The 27,768-nt window shown below is 39.5% G+C and overlaps 1 protein-coding gene and 1 non-coding gene across 9 annotated transcripts; both read right to left on the bottom strand.

Moving 5' to 3' along the window:
* Positions 1 to 63: 63 nt before the first annotated feature.
* On the bottom strand, positions 64 to 24,962 carry CWF19L1 (CWF19 like cell cycle control factor 1). Of its 8 annotated transcripts, none has more exons than XM_057735783.1 (14): positions 24,840 to 24,962; positions 22,031 to 22,115; positions 21,126 to 21,204; positions 20,337 to 20,438; positions 18,730 to 18,944; positions 16,718 to 16,836; positions 14,391 to 14,475; positions 12,390 to 12,530; positions 11,370 to 11,484; positions 10,546 to 10,625; positions 5,573 to 5,782; positions 3,009 to 3,128; positions 2,463 to 2,560; positions 64 to 227 (listed from the first exon to the last, which is right to left on the bottom strand). In XM_057735783.1, exons 1-14 carry the CDS (start codon positions 24,860 to 24,862, stop codon positions 83 to 85), a joined length of 1,617 nt encoding a protein of 538 aa, XP_057591766.1. In that variant the 5' UTR covers positions 24,863 to 24,962; the 3' UTR covers positions 64 to 82. The 8 variants fall into 8 exon arrangements, with proteins under 8 accessions (XP_057591766.1, XP_057591767.1, XP_057591769.1 ...); XM_057735784.1 differs by having other exon boundaries at positions 16,718 to 16,792; positions 18,758 to 18,944; XM_057735786.1 differs by having other exon boundaries at positions 21,126 to 21,188; positions 24,840 to 24,887.
* Positions 3,324 to 3,471, bottom strand: LOC130854715 (small nucleolar RNA SNORA12). Its single transcript, XR_009054153.1, has one exon. It is a non-coding gene; the product is annotated as a small nucleolar RNA SNORA12 (small nucleolar RNA).
* Positions 24,963 to 27,768: the final 2,806 nt, after the last annotated feature.

The following is a 27,768-nucleotide window of genomic DNA, read 5'->3' as shown; positions in this document are numbered from 1 at the left end:
AGTCCCCATGGGAGACTGTTGTTTCTTAAAAAGCAGGCTGCTATTACATCCTGTGAAGTTCATAAAGTGCTTTTTCCTTTGCTCAGTCATCCAGAGTGAAGTCAAAGGGCTCAAAGTCTTTCCGGAAGCGGCGAGCCAGGGTCTCCTCCTCCTCTTTGCTGATCTGACACTGCCTCCAGTCAGACTTGTCAGGAATATTAAGGATAGCTTCACTAGCCAGGACCTCCCTGCAGAAAGAACACAAAGAAGTCAAAACGGACAATATCAGTCCAAAACCAAGTCTTCCTTGGACTCCTCTCCAGCCAGACCTCTGCTCAGCATCAAAGAAGGTATGCAAATTCCTGACTTTACTGATACCATTTTCTCTGCCCTGAGGGCCATCTGCCATTCTATCTATCAAAACCACACCTGCTGTAAGTGACCAGCTCAGGTCTTAGCTCTTCTCTAACTCCTCAAATCCCATTTACTTCTCTGAACAACTTGGAACTACATTACTGGTATCTAGAGAAGCAACATGGCACAGTTGAAAGAGGGCAGGCCCTGATATCAGGAAGATCAGAGACTAGATTCCATTCCAAGCTCTGCCACTTGCTGTCTATGACTTGAAGAGATTACTTCATCTCTGTCTTGATTTCCTCACCTATGAAATGCAAAATAAGGGTTTTCTGATGTATGGAGATAACACAATCAAAGCACCAAACTAGCTGTAATTACATCCTGCCTTAAACTCTAGTTTTGTTATCTAAGGCCATTAGTGCGCTGAAGTGAAAAGTCAGGCACCTGATATCATACTCCACTCTGACTTTCTGCCTCTCTTTCTAGTGCACCAGGCCTACACAGGCACAACAGCACAGGCTCAATGTCAACAAAACCACCACACACACAAGCTACCTTCTAAATGCCACTGCTTTATACTTTTACTTATTTTGATATATTAGAAATAACTCTTATTTGTACATTTGTATGGTTAATTTTCCACTTTGAAGCTACAGTAAGTAAAAGGCTAAAAACAAATCACATGAGTCTTCTAAAAGTCAAATGACCTAAGCTCAAGTTCTAGTTCTCTGGGCAGACCATGAGCCTACCTCTTCATCTGTAAAATGAAGACAGAACCACCCTTCTTGTACAGCAGGGAAAAAAGGATGTCTTTTCAAGTATTTTGTTAACTATAAAATGCTATGTAACTGTAAGTTACTACTTTGAAAAATACTCAATGTTGAAACTACAACTGACTATCAGAGCACAAAATCATTCAGAAACTCTCTCCTTTGTGAGCTCATGTGTCTGTGTCATCAGTGTCCACACCTGTGTCTGCTGCTGAACCACAACACAAAGATAATGTCACATGCTTGAAGCTCCGAACACATTTGTTCTCATTTATTATATTATCTTTTTGAAAATTTAGAAAACTACATTTACTGGACTTATCCAAAGGTGGCAGTCTCTTGGAGGCTTGCCAAATTGGTCCAAAAAGGGTTCATGGTTGACGCAAAGCTTAGTTCTAACTAGGGGAAAAAACTGCAAATCACAGACACCAGCATCAGATAATCTGTTCCCCACATTTTCAACTCCCCTCCATACTCTCTCTTCTTGCCAGCAAATTCCTGCCTTGGCCTAAATTATACCACTCCCTGTACAGTTTTGCAGTCATGTTCTCCATGATATAAGGAGCAGAAATGAAGCCTCAACCAGACCTTCAGACACTACAAACTAATGAGTTAAGACTTCACATTTTGGGGTGCAGCAGGCTGTCACTGTGTGACCATGGACAAGCTACCTAACCACTCTAGAGCCATGCTGTCCACTATAGAAGCCACTAGCCTGACATATTTAAATTTAATTCTATTAATTAAACTAAAAATTGAGTTCCTCAGTCACATTAGCCACACTTCAAATGCTCCATAGTCACTAGTAACGTGGCTGGCAATTACTGTATGGGACAGTGTACATTTATAGAACATGTCCATCATCGTGGAAAGTTCTATTGGGCACTCCTCCAGAGCCTCATTCTCCACACTGGTAAACTGGGATGAAAGTACCTACCTTTCAGAGTTTGTAAGATTCAATGAGGTAATGCATAGAAGGTTCTTGGCACAGTGGCTGGCACAGAGCACATGTTCAATTAATAGTAGCATTTTCCTCCCTCAGGCTAGAATGCCCACGTGCCAAAGTTTACCCTCTAAATCTATCTCTCAGGCTCAACTTCAGCCCTTTCATTATGCCTTCCACCAATTAGAAATGGGCTCTCCCTTCTCTGAATTTCTAAAGTACACTGTTCCTCAAAACTTTGTTACGGTACTTTTCACATTCTACATTACAATATCTGACTTGCCCTAAGACTATTTATTCCTTGGCAAGGACTGTTTCTTGTCTGGCTTTTTATTCAACTGGCCATGCAGCCCACTACTTTGTTCAGAGTAGGCCTAGTGAAAATACACTTAAAATAAGAAAAACATACAAACCTTCCAAACTGCAAAGGAAAATTCTTTTTAATTCTGTGGAAAAGTTTCTCTCCTGTGTCAAGTTCAACATAAAAATATGCTGCTCCTGGCTGTGCAATCTAAAGTAAACAGAGTTGTATGAGGACATCCAATAGTGCTTTAAAAATCGAAAATCCCAACCCATCTCTTAAAAGCTTTAATCTGGCAAAGAATTCAGTTTAGAAGCACAAGAAAAAGGATGCGAGCAGATATAGATCCCAAGCCACTTAGTGGAACTAGAGTTTAAAAAGCCAAACTGGCAGATATTACAAAGATCCTCCCAGTGGCATCTACCTTCCTAAGTTCCTGCCTTAGGAAATTTCTAATTTCTTGCCCTTCCCAGGAAAGCACTAAGGCCTTGATGTAATACCACCTTCGTCTCCAGTCTAATCAATACCCCATGCTCTAGTACCAAACTGTCACCTGCCTGTTTAACATTTTTTGAATGCCTTTGAGTACCTCAGGCTCAACATGTCAGAAACCAGGTCTTTACTTCTCCTGGAATATGACCTTCCCCTCCTGTTTTACCTGCTTGATGTCAGAATGCTCTGGGATTTCCAACAGCTCTATCTGTTGCTCCTGCGCCTGAATAACGAAGGCGTCTTTAATGTCATCAGCAGCGCAGCGGCTGAGCGGCACAGGAACAACCTGGGGATGGGGGGAGGGGAGACAGGAGAAATTCTTCCTGCAGATCTCAGAGAGGGTGTGGCTCTTGCACAGTCCCTGAGATGTAGCAAATCCATCACAGGGGTGAAGAAACACCCCTCAGCAGAGATTCTCCTCAGGCCAGACAGGTCTATGTCAGCCTGTCTGTAAGGACTTAAACTTATGAGATAGCCTGCCACATGTGGGAGCCCATCTCTGATGTAGGAAAGGCTAGAAAGAGATCTCTTTATCATCAAGCCTTTGCCAGCTCCTATATAATGTATGTGGTAGAATCAGGCCCATCTGAAAACTTAACAAATGTGCCAGAAAGAAAACCACCACCACAACAATCAAACTATCCATAACAGTCTCTGAATTTCTAAGCTTCTAGCCCCAGACGAGATCTGAGACTGTTTCCTGCCTCTGAGCTCTCACTCATGCTAAGTGTCACACAAAATGCCCACTCTCTTCCAAACTCTATTTATTAAGGCCCAAACCTTTCTTGGAACCTTCCTCAACGACCCATTCCTTTTCTCAACAAGGCACTTACTATCTGTGCTATTCGCTTGTACTGACCATGCACGTCCCTGTGAATCCCTGGGAAATCTCTGGAGGTATCACCAGAAACTCTTTAACCTTTTAAATGAATATTATTTAAATATTAATATGAAATTCACATTAAATATTTTAAATATTAAATCAACTATTTAAATACTTAACCTTATATTAGAATCAAATACTTAAATATTAATTAAAATTAAGTATTAAAATTGACATTATTTATTGATAGGCACCTGGGTTATATCCATATCTTGGCTATTGTAAGCAGTGCTGCTATGAACATTGGGGCGCATGTATCTTTTTGTTTTGGGTTTTTTTTCCTCATTTTTTTTAAGAACTTTTATTGAGATACAACTGACATACAATAAACTGCATATATTTAAAGTGTACAATTTGATATTTTTTTCTTATTAGTAATGTATATATGGCAATCCCAATCTCCAATCTCCCAATTCATTCCACTCCATCCCTCCCCCTGCCCCCCCCCCCCCAGCTTTCCCCACTTGGCGTCCTTATGTTTGTTCTCTACATCTGTGTCTCTATTTCTGCCTTGCAAACCAGTTGATTTGTACCATTTTTCTATATGCTGCATATATGTGTTAATATACGATATTTGTTTTTCTCTTTCTGACTTACTTCACTCTGTATGACAGTCTCTAGGTCCATCCATGTCTCTACAAATGTCCCAATTTCATTCCTTTTTATGGCTGAGTAATATTCCATCATATACATGTACCACATCTTCTTTATCCATTCATCTGTTGATGGGCATTTAGGTTGCTTCCATGTCCTGGCTATTGTAAATAGTGCTGCAGTGAACACTGGGGTGCATCTGTCTTTTCCAATTAGAGTTTTCATCTTTTCTGGATATATACCCCGGAGTGGGATTGCTTTTTGGTTTTTTTAAGAACCTCCATACTGTTTTTCATAGTGTCTCACTAATTTACATTACAGCCCAAGTGCTCATCAACAGATGACTGGCTTAAGAAAATATGTTTTATAGACACACACACACACACACACACACACACACAATGGAATATTACTCAGCTATAAAAAAGAATGAACTATTGCCATTTACAACAACATAGATAAATGAACCTAGAGAATATTATACTTAGTGAAAGAAGTCAGACAAATATGATATCACTGATATGTGGAATCTAAAAAAAAATACAAATGACTCTATATACAAAACAGAAACAGACTCACAGACATAGAAAACAAACTTATGGTTATCAAAGGGGAAAGGGAGGGGAGGAAGGATAAATTAGGAGTATGACATTAACAGATACAAACACAAAATAGATAACCAACAAGGATTTACTGTATAGCAGGGGGGATTTTTTTTTAAGCTCTTTATTGGAATATAATTGCTTTATACTCTTGTACCAGCTTATGAGGTATACCAGAGTGAATCAGTTGTATTTAGACATATATCCCCATATCCTCTCCCTCCCACGACTCCTTCCCGCTCTCCCTGTCCTGGTCCTCTAAGGCATCACCCATCATCGAGTTGATCTCCCTTTGTTATACAGCAACTTCCCACTAGCTATCTATTTTACAGTTGGTAGTGTATATATGTCTATGCTACTCTCTCACTTCATCCCAGCTTCCCCTTCACTTCCCACCCCCCCATCCCCGTGTCCTCCAGTCCATTCTCTGCATCAGCACAGGGAATTATATTCAATATCTCGTAGTAACCTATAATGGAAAATAATCTTAAAAAATATATATATATAAAACTGAATCACTTCGCTGAATGCCTGAAATTAACACAATATTGTAAATCAACTATACTTCAAAAAAATTAACACTACTTAAATATTTATCAATATCTAGGTCTCCATACAGCCCTTCCAAGTTCTTGGGCAGAGACCACCTACCTGTAGCTGGAGGTGATGGCTCTTATAATTTCTCTCAAATAGAACACACCGTTTGCCCCGACTCTTAAAGAAGCGCCTCAATGTAGCCTTATACTTCTCCACCTCTTCCACCACCTCTGCTGAAAGCTCCACCACTGACTGGTAGTGTCCAATGGGCAGGATGAGGACATGGTCATCAGATAAGCCTCCTTTGGCCAGGGCAAGGTAGCACTGAAGAGGAAGCACACAAGTAAGACATCAATACTGCATATGTGATTCTTCAGGGAGAAAAGCCTCTACAGAGAGTGAGCCTGAGGGTTTGGGCAAAGTGCTCAAGAGGCTATCAGTAGAAATTCTCCTCTTAAAAAAATCTGATTTTAGAGGTTATAACAACAATGTTGTCAAGTACCTGCCGAAGACTGAGATTAGATGCAACAAATTTCTTTTTCTTTTTTTTTTTTTTTGGCTGCACAGCTTGTGGGATCTTAGTTTCCTGAACCAGGGACTGAACCAGAGCCCTCGCTAGCGAAGAACAGAGTCCTAACCATTGGACTGCCAGGGAGTTCCCAGATGCAACAAATTTCTATGCAACTATCAAATGAACTGGGAATAAGCAGCACACAGACCAGATTTTGGCTGCAAACACATCAGAGCTGAAGGAGACTGGAACAAACAGTTGGCTTTTCCTCCCAGGCTCCAAACTTGAAAACAATTTTTCAGTTACTATCACCCTCAGCCACAGAAAGATACCATTACTGATTTCAAATGAACCACTTTCCCTACAGTGACACTCAATCCCACCCATAAATAATACCTCCTGGGCTCACGAAAAAGGCTAAGATGACAAAATTAGCATCCGGTGTCCCTACAGCTTTAAGTTGCTGACTAACCTCTACAAAATGAAAGCAAACATAACAATGGGGAAGGGAGAAGAAGAAACCTCAAACTCAGGTACATCCAAAGAAAACTATGGTTCCCAACAATGGCTGTCGGCAGCTAAACAGCAATTAAAAATATTTCTGTTAAAACCCAAAATGCAAGACTGCTCTACCACTCAGACATTCTTTGAAGGGAAGACACTGAGTGAGCAGAGAAAGGGCCAGTGAATATCAGTGCAGACATATGAAGGTAACTGGGCCTTTAGAGAAACAATCCAGAGTAAACTTTTAGTGTGATGGGTTCAAAGTTAAGGCTGAAGGAAGGAGTCATTTATTTTTCATTTACATTGAGAAAGCCCAATAGAATGACAGGAGAAGGATCAGAAACAAACTAAAGCATGATCATCCTTGATCTCCTTGGCACAGAGGACTGAACACATCTACAGAGTTAATATTCCAGATAACTAAGGTTCATCAATACCTCATATGGGGACTTCCCTGGTGGTCCAGCAGTAAAGAATCCACCTTCCAATGCAGGGGACATGGGTTCCTGTGGAGCAACTAAGCCTGCGCACCTCAACTAGAGAGCCCGAGCACCACAATGACAGAGCCTACATGCCCCAGAGCCTGCACACAACAATTAGAGAAGAGAAAACCCACACCACACAACTAGAGAGAAACCAGCGTGCCACAAGGAAAGAGCCCACATGCCTCAACGAAGATCCTGCATACCGCAACTAAGACCTTACACAGCCAAAAATAAATTAAAAAAAAAAATTTACAATAACCATTTTGATTGTTTTAAAAGGTTACTCTAGAAGCCTGAGTTTTCTAGCCTTTCCTTTGTATCAGTGGGTCACTGCCATAAACAGCATTTTTTATACTGTAACATGCATTTAAGCTACTGAAGGTTTCTAGTCTAAACAGCAACCCCTGCAAGACAGTACCTTCTAGTTCTTGTGAATGGTTTCACACTTGCCCAGTCTCCTCCCTCCTTTTCAAACTCTCAATATTTTTTAAAATTTTTAAATTTTTTAATTTATTTATTGGCTGATTTGGGTCTTCATTGCTGCACTTGGGCTTTCTCTAGTTGTAGACAGCGGGGGCTACTCTTCTTTGCAGTGCGTGGGCTTCTCATTGCAGTGGCTTCTCTTGTTGTGGCGCATGGGCTTCAGTAGTTGTGGCATGTGGGCTCAGCAGTTGTGGCTCACAGCTCTAGAGTACAGGCTCAGTAGTTGTGGAGTATGTGCTTAGTTGCTCCTCGGCATGTGGGGTCTTCCCGGATCAGGGATCGATCCCGTATCCTCTGCATTGGCAGGTGGATTCTTAACCACTGCACCACCAGAGAAGTCCTCAAACTCTCAACTTATCATCTGTTCTGTACTTGAATTAGCTCTAATTTTATCTCAAATGTATAAGTAGGACCTGAATGAATATTTCTCCCATAGAAAAATGCACGGATTTGCAGTAGTTATTCTGGACTCTTAGCAGCCTACACCTGCTTCTACCAATTTATAGCCATGGGCCATTAGCATACTTCTGTGTACACCCCTTGAGGAAGGCATGGCAAAGACAGAGAAAAAGCCAGGGGAAAAAAGTAATGAAAGGAGATCAAGAGGAGTGGCTGCAGAGAGGATACTCCAAGCCCTGTGCTGGACACCCACAGGTCACCAGAGGTTCCCTAGAGTTTCCTACCAACAAAGGACAGTGCAGGTAAGTATAAACTTGATTACTAGGTAGGCTTTAGACTAAAATCGTCATGTGACCTCCTACTTGGGGTGCTGGGCTGGGCCACAGTCAAATTCTGAGATGCTTTTTGCCCCTCTAGCTTCAGGTCAAGATGAGAAGCAAACAGGTTTCCTTCTCTCCTTATCCCCTAGACTCATACCTTAAGCAAGATACCCTGAGCAATAGAAAGGTACCATAAATGGAAAGAAAAGGTCGTCTCTCCTGGAGGCCAAGAGCAGCACGGAGCTAAGTCACCCATTCCAAATCTCTTGTGCCCTGCGTGGCATTTTGAATCTATTGAAGTTTCCCAAACAGAAGGCAGTCTGAAGCCTGCCTTTCTATACAAGTTGTATGGGCGAGAAGGATAGCGTACACTAAACCAAGGGGGAAAACAAGGTCCAAGAGAGTTAATCCAGAAAGGGTATTCCTATAAAAACAAGAGCTTTTCAAGTTTGCTCTTCTTCCCACTGAAAAGTTCATCTACAGCCTCTATGACCCAACTGTGTCACAGGCCTTGACCCCATTCATGTTCCCCCTAGAGACAGGAGTTTGCCAATAAGCAAGACATAAAAATTAAATGTAAACGACTGGGACTCAACAAACAACAATGGCAGGAGAGGGATGTGACTTAGAGTGTAAGACAACACTGAGATTCTAGTCAGTCTACAGGAAACCACAGAAAAGGGCCCTCACTGTCAGGATAAGTTGAGGAGAAGGTCATCCCCAGGGAACAAAATAAAAATAAATCAATGAAGAATGGATGAAACTATCTGTCTGCAGAAGCATCAAAATGAAGAGTAGCCCCCACTGGCCACTACTAGAGAAAGCCTGTGTGCAGCAACAAAGACCCAATGCAGCCAATAAATAAATAAATTTATAAAAAAAGAAATGATTTGTAAATATTTTCCTCAGGAGCCTTGGGAAATAGCCAATTCTAGTCATGGGTGACTAGGGTGCAAATGTAACTCTGAAAATTAAGCTTCTTTCATTCTAAGTGAATGAAAAAGAATAATGGTCTATATGAATCCCAGAGGAATGAGGGTCAAAAACTAGTATTATTTAATAGCTAATCAAGCCCTGCCCAAGGAAAAGTATCTGGGGAAATCTGAAATAGGATGACTTTACTGTGAGACACACATAATTCATCAGAACTTTCCACAGCCTGAATAAAATCCTACTCAAGATCATCCAGTTCTCATAGTCTGATTCAATGCTTACCAAGCAATCTTATAATTATCTTGGGTTCCCAGATACCCACACCAGGAATGTGGATACGGGTATTCCCGTCATTAGGAAACTATATCCTCTACACTAGGCAAAACTGAGAATTTATCACTTTAATTTTTTATGTAGCTAGTGTAAATCAGTTTCTAACATTGCATAATTGTCACAGATAAAAATTAATAAACTCAAGTTTTTAAATCTAAAGATATAAAAAAGAATATCAACATTTTTGGCCAAATATAAGTGTATAGGCAACAGAGGACTCTGTTTTTGGGACAAAGAAAATCCTGTTTTAAATAGAGAGTACTCCAAAAAAGCAACTCATCACTCCCAAGTAGTATGGAATAAAAACATATAAAGTTCAAGAATTATATAAAAGCATCACCCTAGGAGAGCCATACCTATTTGTCAGAGAGAACGGAGGGAAGCAGCAATCTTGTGAACCTGGCTCTACTAAACCACAGGAGAATTGCTACAGTCGTATAATAAACGTTGGTGAGGATTTGGGAAAACAGGAACCCTCATACACTGCTAGTGGGAAAACAAGATGCTGCAGCCATTTTGGAAAATAGTTTGGTAGTTTATTAAAAAAGTTAAACATAAAATTACAAGCAATTCCACTCCTTAGGTGTCTATCCAAGAGAAATGAAAACCTATGTTCACACAAAGACATGTATGCAAATGTTCACTAGTAGCCATAAAGTGTAAACAACTCAAATGTCCATCAACTGATGAATAAATAGATAGAATGTAGTCTATCCATACAATGGGATACTATTTGACCAGAAGGAACAGAAACTGATACATGCTACAACATGAATGAGCCTCAAGAATATTAAGCTACTTTATGTAAAAGATGTTGCACTATTCCATTTATATGAACTGTCCAGACAGAAATGAAGACAAAATAGACTTGTGGTTGCCTGGGGCTGTGGGGGGGTATAGGCACTAACTGTAAATGGGCATGGGGAATCTTACTGGAGTATGAACATGTTCTAAAACTGTATTATGTGATGGCTGTACAATCAGTAAGCTAACTAAAAACCACTGAATTGCACACTTAAAGTAGGTAAATTTTATGATATGTAAATTATGACTCAACAAAGTTAACAGAAAACAAACAGGTGTCTCCTTCTCAGTAAAAGGTTCATGGAAGTAACTCACGTGTGTGCCAATGTTGACCACCAAATGCTTTTCCACTTCAGGGCTGGCAAGGCAAAACCAGCAGGGTCCTGGAGGCTGAGCTTCAGGTGGAAGAAAGACAAATGTTACAATGGTCCAAGCACTCCAGCACATAACCACCCTACAGAACTCAGCCTTGTCTGATCTTTGCATCCTGCAAATACTGGTATGTACACGGTACTGCCACAATGGGCTGCGTCTGCTGTGCTCCCACTATGGCCCCCACCCCCATCACCATTATCAAGTAAACTAAACCTCTATCAAAAGTTCTGCATATGTAACCAATCCACAGGTAGGTGATCCACAAGTGATAACCATATACTGACTAAAGCAGCATGTACCTGGCAACTAATTGCAATGAGAGAACACTCAACTGGGTGTCTGAAGCCCCAATTCTAGTTCTAGTCATTCCAGCTAGCCACATGACCCAGGGCGTACGTTTACCCTCCCAAAGTCAACTTCTTCATCTCTGAAACAAGGGGGTGGATCTCAATGTAACAGTTTTAAGTCTGTTCTACCAGTTTGATTTTTCTATTATTTTATAAACCTACATTGGTTTTGCAGGCTCTTAACCTTATGTTTTACAGACATGAAGGAAAGGAGCTTTTTCCATAGTTCTGACAAATAGCCTCAGACATCCTCAAAGTCAGGCCACGTTTACATTCTTTTATTTTTATTATTGGTCTTAATGATTCAATGTACAATCTTCTGCCAGAAGAAGCTCTCTTAGCAATGCTGCTTTCCAAACAAGACCCCAAATAACAGTTATTGCTCACATAAGAGACCTCTGGAACCAAGGTACTTACGAGGTTTGCGAGGCTGCTTTGGGTGAGGAGAAGACTTGGTATCTCTGCCTGTAGATGAACGCTTCCTTCCCTGCTTTTCATTTAAATCAAAGAAAAATTGACAGGCTGATTCTTCCTGGAACAGCCAAAGGCAGAAGAATAAATGTTATTAAACTAACCTTTAGACAAGTAGCTAACCATCCACATACAAGCGAACATTCCTGCCATGTCATGTCCATCTTTCCTCCCTGCCCTTTCTGCCTATTCTAGAGAAGAAAAATATTTTCCCAATTCTGATGCCTGGATTCTCGGTCATACCTCTCAACACGTACCCAAGCTACCACCAAATGCATCCCTTTGGAAAAGCTAATTAAAATGCAAGTTATACAGCAAGTCTTGCCTAAAACAGAATAGCATGAACCCACCCAAAGTCCTTTCCCTTTCTCTCTCAGTAGGGCCATAGTTCAGTCTTAAAATTTCACAGATCAAACAATTCTGAGTTTTAATTAAAAAGATAAGAAAAAAAAGTCTGAGAAAGCAGATCATGCATACTAGTAAGGGAACTTGACATTCCTTGCTTTAGTGAAGGGAAATGAATTTCGGGAAAGTCTGCTATTAAGAAATTTCTTCAGAGTAAATCTTATTCACCTACTACCACTCACTATAAAATCACAAATTACAATGCTATCAGGCAGTTGGATCCTTACTTGAAAAGTTAGGAACAGAGAATTAACTTTAGATAAGGAAAGACTTTTTATGTGTAACCCCAACATATGAACCAAGTTTAGACAATGAAAGACTTAAAATATGAAACTGTTAACCCCAAATTACAGTTAAAACAAACAAACAAAAACCAAAAACCACATTGACCTTACTGGAAATCTAAGGCTTTCTAATCACCAGCATGATTTCCCAAAGGAAAAAAAAAAAAAGATCTAGATTCTAGGGATTAAACTTGCCTTATGAACTAAACTATAACCAGGAAAATGCCTGTAATGGGCAATCTTGCCCAGAAAATGCCACCTCTCAATCAGAACATACCTCAGGGCCAGGAATTTGCTCTCCTATAGATGCTTCCTTCCCAGGTTTTCTGTAAGGGTTTTCAGTGACATCTGGAGGCTGTTTTACCAGTTCTGCTGTATCCATTAGTTTCATAGGAACAATACTGAATGCATAAAGGTACTTTGGGAGAAGAACAACAAAATATTAAGGGAAATACTGTTTATGCAAATGTAATCAACCTATTTTATTATAAAATTTCACATAAAGCTTCAGAAACTGAGTAAGATTAAAGAGCAGCAACCAGCCCATCTGTGGTTCAGAGAATCCACAGCAATGCCATTTCAGTGATCTCTGCAGGGGCAAACCAAGGGCTGATGAAGTAACAAGCAGCTAAACAAAGCCCAGCCCTTACACAAAACAACTATCACTGCGAGGCCCAGAGGGACTTGCTCCATAACCCTTGAAGACAATCCACTTCTGTCTCTGAGTCCTTTATCTCTGTGCACTTTGTCAACAGAGTCACTGCACTGCCCTTCTTTTTTCCTAATGAAAACTAAATTGGACAACTTAGTGTTTCCCTCTGATTTTATACAATTTCTGCTGTATATGCTGATAAATTTTCTTAGGGATTAGTAGCAAAGACGTAAATATTCACATAAATATCTAAAACCTTGGACTAATGGCACAGATAAGCACCTTACATGATATGAATGGATGCTTAACCTCACTAGTGACCAGGCAAATACAACTAATTAACAATAACACACATTCTTCTTCTATCAGGATGGCAAAAAAGTTAATAAAAATTTGACACTACCCATTAATAGGTAGATAGAAAACAGACTCATACACAGCTGGTGGGGGTGTAAACTGGAGCAAAATTTTGAGATGAATTTACTAATACTTGCCAAATTTTAAAATGTGCATATTCTTTGAGTGAAGTATGCATTGCTTAGGGCTAACATGTCCCTGAAAGTAAAGCAACAGACTAAAAATACTGTGAATGATGCTCAGTCTTGAAAGGGCAGTTTAAAAAAAGGAAAGGAGGGAGGGAGTGAAGGAAGTTAAATTACAAATCTAAACTTGCTAAGAATGTACTGGGCCTAAAAGTTTAAGATATTATGGAAAAAACAAAATAGGTATTTGCTTATATTTTGCATGCACATTGTTTATGGCATATTATAGTAGGATAATCTTCAGATAATTTATATATTTTCCCACATAGCTGACTGTTTTGATCTGAGCTATCCCAATCCACAATATCCTGCTTTTGGCCCTACAGAATCAGAAATACTCTCAGGGAAGAGAGAAAAACAATGTACTTTTCTGGTTATACTCTCTTTCATTCACCTGCACTGTTTTCCAGTATAAAGACAGATTCCAGGTATCACTAAGACTGCTCACTCAATTGAGTCAGAAAGAGAAAAACAAATATCGTATATTAACACATATATGCAGCATATAGAAAAATGGTACAAATCAATCAGTTTGCAAGGCAGAAATAGAGACACAGATGTAGAGAACAAACATAGACACCAAACGGGGAAAGTAGGGGGTGGGGGGGGGTTTGGGGGGTTGGGGTGGGATGAATTGGGAGATTGGGATTGCCATATATACATTACTAATAAGAAAAAAAATATCAAATTGTACACTTTAAATATATGCAGTTTATCGTACGTCAATTGTATCTCAATAAAAGTTCTTAAAAAAAAAAGCAGCAGCAAAGCAAGAGTACCATTTGAAGTCAAACTCATGAAAAATACCCAAAAAGACAACCACATGGATATGGGAAGAAACATCACTCATCTGAAATTCTGCCTTTGTTCCACTGGGCCTATTTTCCCAAACCCTTCTCTAAAATCTCCTACAAAGGACCCAATGAAACCTGACCTTTCACTACCATATTATTACAAAGACTAAAATCACTGAAGTACTGGGATACTGCAGTTAGGGAAAAGAGAAGAATGCCAAACTAGGCAAGATGAACATTTATCAGGCCGACAATGAATATTAACCAAACACCAAATACTCAAAATTTACCTTTTTCTTTTCTGGATTTCCAACATTTGCCAGAGCTATGAACCTGGTGGCATGCTGTGCATTTTCCTGCAGAACAACGTGGTTTCTATAATATATTTGAAAGATAACAGGTTACCAACAAACTTTATCTTTTTTTTTTTGGATGCACCTCGAGACTTGCAGGATTTTAGTTCCCCGACCATGGATCGAACCCAGCAGTGAAAGCACCGAGTCCTAATAACTGGATTGCCAGGGAATTCCCACCTTTTGATATGCAGTTATGAAATATGTAGACTCCATGGGGCAAAGAGCAGAGGTCCTAAGTCTAACACTACATCACCACCAGTAACATCTCAGATGTTACCTGTCCATCTAGTAGAATAATCATCCCTACTTCCCAGGGCTGCTGTTAGGAAAAAAAAAATGACATCATGTATCTGAAAGGCACAAAAAACTCTAAATTTGGTTTTAAGAGTTGGAAAATTGGCAAAATGTTGATAATTGCTGAAGTAGGTTATGGGTTCAGGACGGTTCATTATATTATTCTCTCTTCTGTGCAATAAAAAACTATAAAAATGAAAAACAAAGAGAAATGAGTTTTAAGTGGGAAAAAAATACTTCAAATGGTAATACATAGCATGATTTCATTCTCTTAGGAAAAATATAAAAATACATGAGTGTCTGTTTCCTAGGGGAAAAAAATGCCAGTATTTTTATTATGATAGTTACGGGTTTTCATTACACCTCTGGTTAAAAAGTTGTACAGGGTTTTTTGTTGCTGTTGTTGTTGTTTTTAACAGCTTTATTAAGATCTAAATCAAATACCATACAATTCACCAGTTTTTAGCATATTAACATATACTAAACCACTACCACTATCTAATGTTAGAACATTTTCATCATCTAAAAAAAGAAACCCTGTATCTATCAGCAGTCACTCCCCATTTCCCTCTGACTAGGCCCTGGCAACCACTAATCTAAGTTTCTATTTCTATGGATTTGCCTATTCTGGACACTACAGATAAACAGAATCATAAAATATGTGGTATTTTGTGCCTGGCTTCTTTGATTTAGAATAATCTTTCCAAGGCTCACCCACGTTGTAGCTCATATCAGTACTCCATTCCTTTTTCTTACTGAATAACATTCCATAATATGGATATACCACTCTTTACCCATTCATCAGGTGATGGAGATTTAGGTCATTTCCGCATTTTGGCTATTATCAATAATGCTGTTATGATCATTTGTGTACACATTTTGTGTGAACCTATGTTTACATTTCATTTGGAATAGGAGTGGAATCGCTGGGTTATATGGTAGGGAAATGCCAAATATTTTTGCAAAGCAGCTGCACCATTTTACATTCCCACCAGCAGCATGTGAGGGTTCCAAACTGCTACACATCCTCGTCAACACTTTTTATTTGCCTTTTCGATCACAGCCATCCTAATGGGGTGAGAAGTAGTACCTCATTGGTTTTGATTTGGATTACCCTAATGGCTAATGATGTGTGAGCATCCTCTCAAACGCCTATTGGCCACTGGTTTATGTTCTTCAGAGAAATGTATATTTGGATCCTTAAAAGTTGAACAGGTTTTGAGTGGCTTGTTCCTGTAACCTTTCTGTTTTTAATGCATGGTTTCAGAGAACAAGAGGTTTTTCTGGAATGCATATATGGAGATATAGAAGAAAAATCTGTAGTACCCATGTTATATTTTAGGCTGTGGGATTATAAGGAAAGGCAGGTTATATTCTTCTTTTTGCTCACCTATAGTTTTTGAACTTTCAACAACATATATACTGCTTTTGTATAAAAAAAGTTTTTATAAATCATTTTAGGGATTATCCATGCCCTTTACAGTGAAGATCATTCAGCGTTAACTTTACTTAGCTCTATTACTTATCAAACACTGGTTTTATTTTCTCTGTAATACATCCTTTAAAAACTCCATCTCCAAGCTATATTGAAAAAAAGAGAGAAAATTGATACAAGTTCTTGATTCCTAAATTGAAATATTTCTTAGGTGATTATCTTGAGTTTAAGACTACACAAGGAGTACTGTTTAACCTGATCAAAACAGGACTTACTGTATATCAAGCTATGATGATTAAACAGCATTGTTATGTCAGACCCTCAAACCTTTCAGGGGCTCTGTATCATCTAATCCCTCGTATTTCAAATTAGGAAACCAAACTCAGAGAAGTGCAATGATTTGAGAGTCACTCATTTCATGCCTGAGTAACTAAAAGAGCACAAGATATTATATGGCTGACGTGAACATGAGTTTACACAAAAAATCCAGGCAAATTCTTCAAAAAAACAAAAAGAATGAAATGCTACTCACCGATATGGAAGCCTCTCATAATAGGTCTTTTCCAAAGCAGCAAAATGATATCTTGGTTTCAAACCTGTAGCAAGACTGGAGATCAAAGCAGAGCCACATTTTTTGGTATCCACTTCTCCCTAGTAAATAGAAACTTAGTCATCATAACAGATCTAGGAGTTATCATGAAATGCTAAGATATAACAAGAAACTTTGAAATGGCTTTGGAATTTTTATGTAGCTACAATGTGGGCAGCAGGATTTGCATCATGAATTCCATACTTATGGCAATCAGAGAAATCCCAAACACATAAGGGGCACTGGGCTATTACAAATACAGAAACAGGAACAGTTGTCGGAAGCCAGAGATTAAGGGGGAAGGTAACTCCTCCACACTAATACCCAAAACAAGGTTTATTAAAATCTTTTTTTGGAAAGCAAGCACTCTCTCTCTGGAGCCCACAGACTGCACACCTATAACTTGCTTCGTTGTGGCTCCTGTAGTTCCGACAATGCCGACAGTCATAGTCATTGCAGAAGATCAAAATTAAAAGCTAGCTTTCAGGGCCCCTGAAATATCCATAGAATATTCGCCATAGAACATTCAAGGACTTCATCACATAAGCATACAATCCTTTATTTTGCTTCAGTGAAGGAAGGGTACAATCATGCCCTTGTTACAGTTTGTAACACAAAGTCAGTCAAAAGTTAGGCCTGTTCCCAGAGCTTCCATTAACAACAAAGTATGTGCTCTCTCATCCATGACATTATTTATGAACTTCATTCTAAGAGAAGGTATTAACTGGAAATAAAGTAATTACCAGAGTTAATTTTCCATTAAGTGAAGCAAAACCTTCCTTTTGTCTTATGCTTGCCTTTTTCAGGTGTCTGCTGAAGGGCAGCGAATTGGCCTTGAGGTTAGTTGTAGTATCTTAGGGACTGGTGAGCTATATTATATTCTCCCTTATAAATATCTTATATGATTACTTATAAACTTTCATTAAATCAACTTTATTCAAAAACTGTAAACTTTTTTAGCACCCCTTTTCATTCTCCCTTATAGAGTATCTCGTGTCTTTCTCTGGATCTTCCTTAGTTCTGCTGTATCTTCTCTACGCTGCAACCAGCACTGCCTCTTGTATTCTAGTGGAAGAATAACCATAGGTTTGTGGGAGGGGAAGAAATTGTTGTCCCTTCTCCCTTCAATATCCTGACAAGGGCTGGTATCGCCTTTTTAGTCATGGACACATTGTGCTAAAGTTGGCAGAGAGTGGTCTACAAGGCCCTTTTCTGGGCCATCTCTGATGACTCTGCATCTAGGAATTGATATTTGTCCATAAATGCATTCTTACATTTTCCTTCACTGAAGCACAGCTGATGCTTTCTGCCCTCACATATAACCTTTCAAGGTCTTCCTCAGGCTGATTTCCACCAAGGTAGCTCCCCGTGATGGCTGTCACTCACCAACCAGGTGTGCAAACTCTTCTCACAAAAGTATTTAGATTGAACACAATGGCATGCTCCAATACATCCCAACATTAAAGCTTTCCCACTAGAGAAGTACTAAGGTTTCAATATATTGTTTCCCAACTCTAGAATCACTATGCTCAATCCCATGATGATTCCATCTTTTAAAATACTTTGATAGCCAAAAAAGATATAACCTGGAATGGAAAGGGAGAAATAAAACTGCAGAGCTGCCATTAGCTACAAATCTTTTCACTGGAAATTAGTGACCCCTCAAAATGTCTTAAGAAGAAGCTTGAGAAAGGGTACTTGAAGCAGAGAATATAATTTTTTTTTAATTCATTTATAAGTAAGACTTCAACAATCTCATCTGTGAATCGTGCTTTCATAAGATCAACTTTTGCTTTGGTCAGTCGATAAGGCTTTAGGTATCCCAAAAAAATTCACAAAAGATTTCTACTGAAAGGAGCTAAAAGCTTTTCATATTCATACAAAGAGCAAAAAAAGCTCAAATTAAGCCATTGCAATTTGCTTTTAGAAATTCCAACTGAACAAACACTACTCACAGAAGAATTCCCAAAGTTCCCCACATACTTGGGCCATGGGGATGTGAGCAAGATATCAACACCCTTAAACTGGGAAGTTGAACACAGCATTGTTCTCAGGGAAGATACATCCTTGGGACTAAAACTGTAACCTGGGACAGGCTCATTTAAGGACTCTGTCCCACTGAGGTACACAATCTGTAGCCCCGAGCTTCCAATGAAGACACCTTTACGACCTAGGTTCAAAGAAAAATGGACACATTTTAGTCATTAAAATGAAATGTTACTCTGGTGATGAATCTCCTTCCCCATGCCCCACTTCCAGCTCCTAGGTCTCAGTGTTGGATGGCTACAACAGTATTTCCGTTCAGTAAGTAAGAGCTGTCCTTGTGTGGAGGCTGCTGGAGCCCACAGTCTGATTGCCCCAGGTGCCTTACAAATGAGAACACTTGGAAAGCACTGATTAAGAAAAAGGCTTTCTGCCTTCTAGAGACTCCATAAGGACTAAAAGAAATCTAGACACCTGGACACAGGGAGAGGCACTGAGAAGAAATAAATAATTGCAGCTCTGAGTAAGCTATAGTCTAGAATTTAAATGCACTCCTCATGAAGGCAGAAGCTTCCAAATGAAGGAAAACATTTGGAAAAAGCAATTATTGGGGGAAAATTAAGAGACTCTGCCATCTTCTAAATCTATTCCTGGCTTGTGCCCTTGATTCTATTTCCTTCTTGCTGCCTCCAGAAACTTGTTCCATCAATTTTCACCTCTCTTTCATCTACTGAGTCTCTTCTCAAATGGCTCTTTCCACATACTCATAAAGGAACACACATATTGACTAACAAAGAATAATAAAGGAACACACATACTAATAAAAAAAACTATAAAAGGAGCATTTATAGCAAAGGAAATGCAGAAGCTTTCTCAAGAAATGAGAGACCAAGAGAGAGGAAATCTGAAGAGCAGTTGAGTCATTTTAGAAAAAAATGAGTTGAGTGATCCAAGAAGCAGTAGCAGTGGGGGGAGGGGAGCAGGTAGAGAAGAAAAGCAAAATTTGACAGTGCTTTTTAAAACAGCCAGACACTGAAAGAACCACTAAAAGAGCTTCGGGGGTTGTGGAAGAACAACTTTAACCTGGAATTGAAGAGTGGACTTGGAATCAGAAAAAGGACAAAAGCAGTGAAAAACCCAAGGATCAGCACTAAAAACTTGAGTTTTTCAAAACCTCAGTGGAACCTAGAGCTACTGCAAATTAGGAGTCTAATTAACTAATAAGCTGTATATATCTAGCAATGGTATATGGTGAGACCACATACACAGAATTTTTTTTTTTTTTAACACAATTTATACCTGAAGTACTCCACACATAGTAGTCAAATAGTTATTCCTCTAGTTGGTTGAAAGAGTATATATTGGGTTGTGGAAGTACAAGGAGACTGGGGAGAGGTGGGAGACAACAGAGGAAGAATGACATAGTCTTAAGGGTATAAACACTGACTTTAGGAAGAAAAAAACCCTGATCCCCATTCTCTCAGGCAGTAATGGCAGATGAATCCAGCCACAAATTTCCTGGGAGGCTAATTCCTAGGACACATTATGTTCATTACAAACACACAAAATAACAACTTACCCAGGTAAGTAATGTTTTCAGCTAATTCACACCCATCAACATCTTGGAAATATTTTACTGTTTCCTGGTTATTGGCACCCAGCACATATGTCTGAATAGGAGCTAGTGAGAGAAACAGATATGACACCAGCTAGTTACCAGATCTGCTTTGTAACCTGAGAACTGCTTCATAGGAAAAACACTTAGAGCAAAAGTAGAGTCTGCAATCCTAGGGAATTCCCTGGCAGTTCAGTGGTTTGGACTCCGAGCTTCCACTGCACAGGGCACGAATTTGATCCCTGGTCTGGGAACTAAGATCCCGCAAGCTGTGTGGCACGGTCAAAAGAAAAAAGAAACAGTCTGCAATCCTATACATGGAACATGCTCACCACATAGGATATCCTACAATCAACCTTGTAGCTTGACTATTACATGGTATCAGTAGTAACATCAGTAGTAACATGAAGTAACATCTTAGAGGGGATGGTCAATGTATAGTTAGAAAAACACAGACCCAAAAAAAGCTTAATAAAAAACACTGAAACTGGAAAAAAACCAAAAAAAACAAAAAAACCCAAAGAACATATGGTTGCATATTCAATTCCTTCCTACCGAGAAGAGAATTCTTTTTCTGGAACTAAATCCAACCAAATTCAAAATGTGAACATTTAGATATATAGGCATTCTTCCCAGGTCAATGCAGAACTCAAAGCAAACTCTTAAATCACTAATGCGTGAAAAACAACTCAGCAAGAACCATGTAGCCTTGAAACTTTGTTAGAAATCATATGTGGAAAACAAGTTCTGTACCTTTCTTGATGCCAGTTTTATATTCCTCCCATTCAGCATCTGGAGTGGAGCCAAAGAAATTTCCTACACACAACAGCAGCTAAAATGAGTTTTTTAAACAGATATATGAGATTTTTAAAAATATCAAATAGTACATAATTGATAATAACATTATTGAGCTAATTATCCCATTTAGTGATCTCAGTTTCTTCCTCAATTTACAGAATTTCTAAACATAACTCTTTTACAACAACTGTAGTAGTTACTGATTCTATAAATTACTAAATTTTGGCTCCCCGGCTATCAAATACAAGCTGGAAAAGGGGATGAGAGGGTCAGGGAAAAATGGAGAAATCAACCTTGAAGAATCTCTCTGCGAAATACAAAACTTAATATTAGATACACTGAGAAATACAGGGCATAAAGGACACATTTCCTGCTTGTTGTCTTACTCAACCTTTAAACTAGTGAACAAATTATACTCAAACCTAGAATACTCTTCTGCACTCTAAGAATTTCCAGTCTACTTGGCAACAAAACATGAAAATTACATAGGGCTCTAGTCTGTGAAGCATTTGCACATATGCTATCTGACTTCATTCATACCACATACCCATGAGATAGATCTGTGCTTCCCAAACCCAGGATCAGAATCACTTAGGGAGGTTTCCCTAGTCTGTTTTCAGTTTTGTGTACAGTAATAAAGTGACAAAATTCAAAAAGTATAAAAACATCTCCAGTAAAAACATCTCCCTTCCCACAATGCACTTTTCAGCTACTAAATTCTCATGCACAAAAAAGGAACCCAATCTAACAAAAAAGGAGAGTATGTGTTCAACTGAGAAATGCATAAAGGAGCCCAAACTTTATTTTAGTATGTTTGATTACAACAGTCAAACTAAACACAGTAAAAAAAAAAATCTTACATCAAAGTTTCCACTTTTCTTCTGAATTGCTCGAACTCTATTGAATAAAACGTCAAACTTTCCTTCAACATCCCCACATGCCAAACTGCAAACAAGACATAAACGTTAAGGCAATTCAGGACATACAAATGGGCCTGCCAGGTTTGGTATATACTAGTCCTCCTGGATCAGAGAGATGTGTGATTACCTGAGAGGTTCACTGCATGTGAACTATTAATGACCACTGGGCAGCTCTACCTAAAGGTCGCGCCAATACCTTCACCATATCTAAAATTTCGCTTATCATTTCCTCCAAAATTTATCCAGCTTATTCTCACTTGCCAAGTTTTGTGGATGAGTCTACTGCCAACTTGGTTACCAAGAGTCAAAAATCCCCCATCGTCATCAAGTCTCTTCAATTTCTTTTTACAAATATCTTTCACAGTCATCCTGTCCTTTTCATTTCCACTGCCACTACCTTAGCACAGGGCTTCATTTATCCATTCAACAAATACACTCTGACATCTACAATATGCTTGCTAAGTGTAGCATGCCAAGTACTATGCTAAGGACACATTAGGAGTATAAAGAAGACGACTCAGTTCAAGTCTCAAAGAGTTCACAATCAGGGAAGGGGAGATACACTGATAGTTATAAATTTATATGAAAAAGGGCAATAATAGGAGGTATGTGTAAAGCATTATGGGGTAGGGAGACAGAAACTGGCAAGAGCTGAGGTTTGTAAAGCAGAGTGACCCTAAGTTGTGAGGTAACTTGTTCTATAATCTCGTTTCTGAGTTTTTATACTTCTGATTTACATGGTTTTTCCACTTCTCATATCATTTTCTAAATGTCTTTCAACATATCTTGAAATATTATAGATCTTATTATTTTGTTAATATGTCTTTCTGGTGCGCCCATTTTCAAGCTGGGTAGTGACACGATCATACCTGTTTTAGAAAGATCATTTTAGTAACAGAGTAAAAGATGGTCTGGAGGAACAGGTGACTATAAGCAACAATACCAGCAAAGAGGGCAATGTCAAATGAAGATGGGGAGGAGAGAAACAGATGAGAAATTTAGAACTCTGAAGACCTGAACACAAACAGGAGTGGAGAAGTAAGAATGCAGGATAATTACAAGGCTGAGCAACTGTGAGTCCTGTAGTTACCCCAGAGGCACAATCAGAGAGAAATACAATGAATCTGGTATTGGACACAACGTAGAGAATATACTTACATTTCCTCTAATACCTTCCCTTCTTCCTGTCCATCCTACATAAAGCCAACAGTTTAATGTTCTTTCCTCAAAAACATTACTGGCAATTCTACTGCTTGAGGAACCACAGCTTTCCACAAGTCCATGATCTCTCTTCCCAGTGCTTTCTCCAAGTTTCCATAACAGAAACCTTCCCTACTGTCAATTTGATCACTCTCTGTCTCTGCCATTCTCCTAATAGTCCCACACTACCCATTTTGAGTCTAAAATTTTCCCATCCTTCAAGGCCTATCACATCTCTAAAGCCTTCCTGACCAGCTCAGAAAGTCCTCTTCTCAAAACTTCAGAAACCCATATAGCTTTTCAGAGCAATCTCTATAGTAAATTATTAGGCATTTTCACTTGTCTTCTGAGCAACCACCTCTCCTAGGAAGCCCTCCAACCCCTATCAATCACCAATTACTGGTGCTCCCACAGGATCCTATACTTCCTCTCTCACAGCAGTTGTCACATGGAATTACCATTGTTTTGGGGAGAGCCACTGTCCAGTTTGTACATCATAAGACACCTCAAAATTCATCATCTCCTCATCTGGGCCCTTTCCCAGTGTTTCCTGTCCCACTTCAGTGGGAAAGACAGAAATCTAGGACCCGGACAATGCTGACCCCTCACTCATAACTAAACCACCTCCAAACCCTGTTGATGTCCTCTCCTTAATAAGCCTTGAATCCCTGCACTTTTCCTCTGCCGTTACTCTACCTAATCCTAGCTGTCTTCTACTTTGGCTCTAACTTGTTCTTCACATTGCGGCCAGAATCGCCTTCCAAAATGAAAATTCGATCATGGCAAGGCGTTCTTAAACATCCCAGTGGCTTTTTTTAGGATAAAGACAAAACTGTTAATCAAGGCTCAATTCTCACTTCCTTGATTCCTCATATTAATCCAAATACCCTCCCAGAACCGTGAACCTTTTCCTCCTGACATTTATCTGGACCGTAATTTAACATTCATCTGGATTCTCTGATTAACATCCGTTCCCCGAAACTATAAGACCCATTAGGGCAGTAACTCCATCTGTGCAACGCCTAGCACAGTGCCTGGCGCACTGCAATTGTTCAATCAATATTGTTGAATGAACGGATGAATGGAAGTCCCTTCTTCACCCCCTCAAAAAGCGCGCCAGGGCAAAGGCCCCATCTCTTTCCCCTGTCGACCACTGCCCAGGGCCCATCAATGGGCCCCATGCCTACAATTCTTGGCTGATAAATATACTGTAGGGAGAGACGAAGGGGAAATGATGTCAGAGACTAGGACGGCCTAACAAGGAAGAAGCCTGACACTAGGAGTTTCCTCCTTTCTCGGCGAGTGTCGCCAAGAGTCCCCCTGTCCAGAAGCGAAAACGGCCGGGAAACGAGGCCGGCCGTGATCAGCCAAAGACGCGATCGGAGCTCACGAGCAGCCGCCGGGCTTCCACCCCCGCCTTTTCCTCCCCTCTTCCCGCCTTTAGAAAGACCCCTTGCAGCTGACACACACACACACACACACACACACACACACACACACACACACACACACACACACACACACAGGCTTCAGGCTCAGGGTCACTCACAGGCGCAGCGGTTTCTGAGCCATCTGCTCTAGTAGCGTGGGTTTGGACCACCACCGAAAATTGGGACAGTAAACCCACGCTCCCCGGGAAAATGCGGCCGCACTACGAGAAAGCGTCAGCGCGCCCAGCCAATGAAAGCTCAGTTACCTACGGAGAGCGCCGAGGGACAGAAGCCTCTCTCAGGTGTTTTCGCCTCGAGGAGGAATCAAGAAACAAGGAGCGTGGAGAAGGGAAGGGGAGACGATGAAAAACATTACGGTGGCAATTAATTTTTTATTTGGGGGCATTTGAAATTATTGGGCTGCTAGAAAGCTCCCTGAACGATGTTGGCCCCAACCTAACGATGTAACTCTTGTGGGCAAAACAGACTCCTTCCACACATGCTTTTTGTAAGTTTTAAACCTGTCAAAAAGTTAAAAGAATAATGTCCATCACGTAGATTCAATAAATGTCAACAAGTTGCCAAATTTACTCCTCCCTCCCCCTTCTCTCCTTCAAGGTGCGTAGCACTTTTAGTCTCGGAGTCCTTTTAAAGTAAATTGAAGACAGCTGAATACCTCAGCATGCATTTTTCTAAGAATAAGGACATCCTCCTACATAGCCACAGCTCCATTAACACACCTAAGAAAATTAACATTAATTTAAAAATATCCACCTAACACATTTATATTTAAAGTTCTTGTGTCCTCCAAAGTTTATTTTATACCTTTGTTTTTACTTGCGATCGAATCAAATTTCGCAGACTCAGCTCTATCTCTAGTCTCTTTTATTTATTTGTTTGTTTGTTTGCTTAAGAGTACATGGGGAATTTGTAATACACATTTTTATCTTATTTCATTTTTTGGCCACACCGCAGGGCATGTGGGATCTTAGTTCCCCAACCAGGGATGTAACCTACTCCCCCTGCAGTGGAAGCTCGGAGTCTTAACCACTGCCCCACCAGGGAAGTCCCTCTGGTCTCTTTTAATCCACAATAACCCACCTACCTTTTTAGTTTTGCTTTTCATGACATCAACTTTTTTGGAGAATTCAGGCCTATTGGTTGGAGACAACAGTGTTTAAGGAAATGAAAACAAAGAAGAGTTCCTAACAACTGAGGGGCATGGAAGACTCACCAAAGGCAGCCAAGCAATTCAAAGTTAACAAAAACTTAAAATAAGTTTAAGAACAACAAAGTTCTGATTTTCCTCACAACTCTACAATGCTTTTTTGGGAAAAATCAAGTTAATGGCCTCAAAATATTAATGCCTCTGCATTGCTAGCACACTAGCATTTTTTCTGCTTTGGGGGTAATAAAGCACAGCCAAGGAGTGGAGATAAAGACTGAATCTTGGGGACTTCCCTAGTGGTGCAGTAGTTAAGAATCCACCTGCCAATGCAAGGGACATGGTTCAATATCCCGGTTGGGGAAGATCCCACATACCAAGGAGCAACTAAGCCAGTGGGCCACAACTACTGAGCCCACTCGCCACAACTACTGAAGCCTTCAAGCTCAGAGCCCATGCTCCAAAACAAGAGAAGCCACTGCAATGAGAAGCCTGCGCACCGCAACAGAGTAGACCCTGCTCGCAGCAATTACAGAAAGCCCACACAGCCAAAAAAAAGACTGAAGAAGAGTAGAAGTTTATCAAGCATGGGCAGGTGATAATTTCAGGAAGAGGAAACCTCAGTTAAGATATGAAAACTCATCCATGGAATGCTGTGTTATCTTTTTTCTAAATTGAGGTATATGGAATTCTGTGTGATCTTTGTAACTTTCCAGCAAATCTAAATCTATTGTAAAGTAGAAAAGTTTATGAAAAAAAAACTCATCCACGGGAATTTAAGGTAGCTGAAGTTAGATGAATACAGTGTCAAGTGTCAGAGTAACAGGAAATGAAATTGAAAAAAGGAATAAAATAGGTGCCTTATATGCATGCTAAGAAATTCAGCTTTAGAAAACACATTCTTCCTAAGTGCACATGGAACATTCTCCAAGATAGATCATGTGTTAGGCTACAAGTCTAAATAAATTCAAGAAGGTAGAAATTATATCAAGTATCTTTTCTAAGCACAATGGCATGAAACTAGAATCCAGTAATAGAAAAATTGGAAATTCACAAAAACATGGAAATTAAATAACACACTCTTGAACAAAAAATGGACAAAAGAGATCAAAAGGAAAATCAAATGAAACAAATGAAAATGGAAACATAGCATACTAAAACTTATGGATATAGCAAAAGCAGTTCTAAGAGAGAAGTTCCAGAAAAAAGATATATCAAATAAACAACCTAACATTACACCTCAAGGAACTAGAAAAAGAACAAACTAAGCCCCTGGTTAGCAGAAGGCAGGAAATAATAAAAATTAGAGTAGAAATAAATGGAATAGAGAAATGGAGAATAATAAAACTAAGAGTTGGTTTTGGAAAAGATAAACAAAATTGACAAACCTTTAGCTGGACTAACCAAGACAAACAGAAATAGGACTCAAAGTTATGAATCAAAGAGGACTACAGAAATACAAAGACTATATAAGCCAACAAACTGGACAATAGAAGAAATGGATACAGTCCTAGAAACATATAACCTACCAAGATTGAGTCATGAAGAAATAGAAAATCTGAACAAATCAATAACAGGTAAAGATCTTGAATCAGTAATCAAAACCTCCCCAAAAGAAAAGCCCAGGATCAGATGGTTTCAGTGGTGAATTCTAACAAACACTTAAAGAATTAATGCCTTTCTCAAACTCTTCCCAAAAAATTGATGAGGAGGGAACACTCCCAAACTCATCTTATAAGGTGAGCATTACCCTGATATCAAAGCCAGGTAAGGATACTACAACAAAACTACAGGCCAATATCCCTAAATATAGATATAAAAATTCTCAACAAGATACTAGCAAACCAAATTCAACAGCACATTAAAAGACTTATACGCCATGA

Source organism: Hippopotamus amphibius, chromosome 5, assembly GCF_030028045.1.
Source record: "Hippopotamus amphibius kiboko isolate mHipAmp2 chromosome 5, mHipAmp2.hap2, whole genome shotgun sequence".
Lineage (NCBI taxonomy): Eukaryota > Metazoa > Chordata > Mammalia > Artiodactyla > Hippopotamidae > Hippopotamus > Hippopotamus amphibius.
The sequence above is the reverse complement of the archived record's forward strand: the minus strand, read 5'-3'. Positions and strand labels throughout refer to the sequence as shown.

Excerpts from the sequence above, each read along its gene's own strand:
- CWF19L1 (XM_057735783.1), bottom strand. The coding sequence starts at position 24,862 with ATGGCTCAGAAACCGCTGCGCCT. Across the intron at positions 22,116-24,839 it reads GCTCAGAAACCGCTGCGCCT|TTTGGCATGTGGGGATGTTG; the intron begins GTGAGTGACCCT and ends TCTTGTTTGCAG. Across the intron at positions 14,476-16,717 it reads TATGAGAGGCTTCCATATCG|AAACCACGTTGTTCTGCAGG; the intron begins GTGAGTAGCATT and ends AATATATTATAG.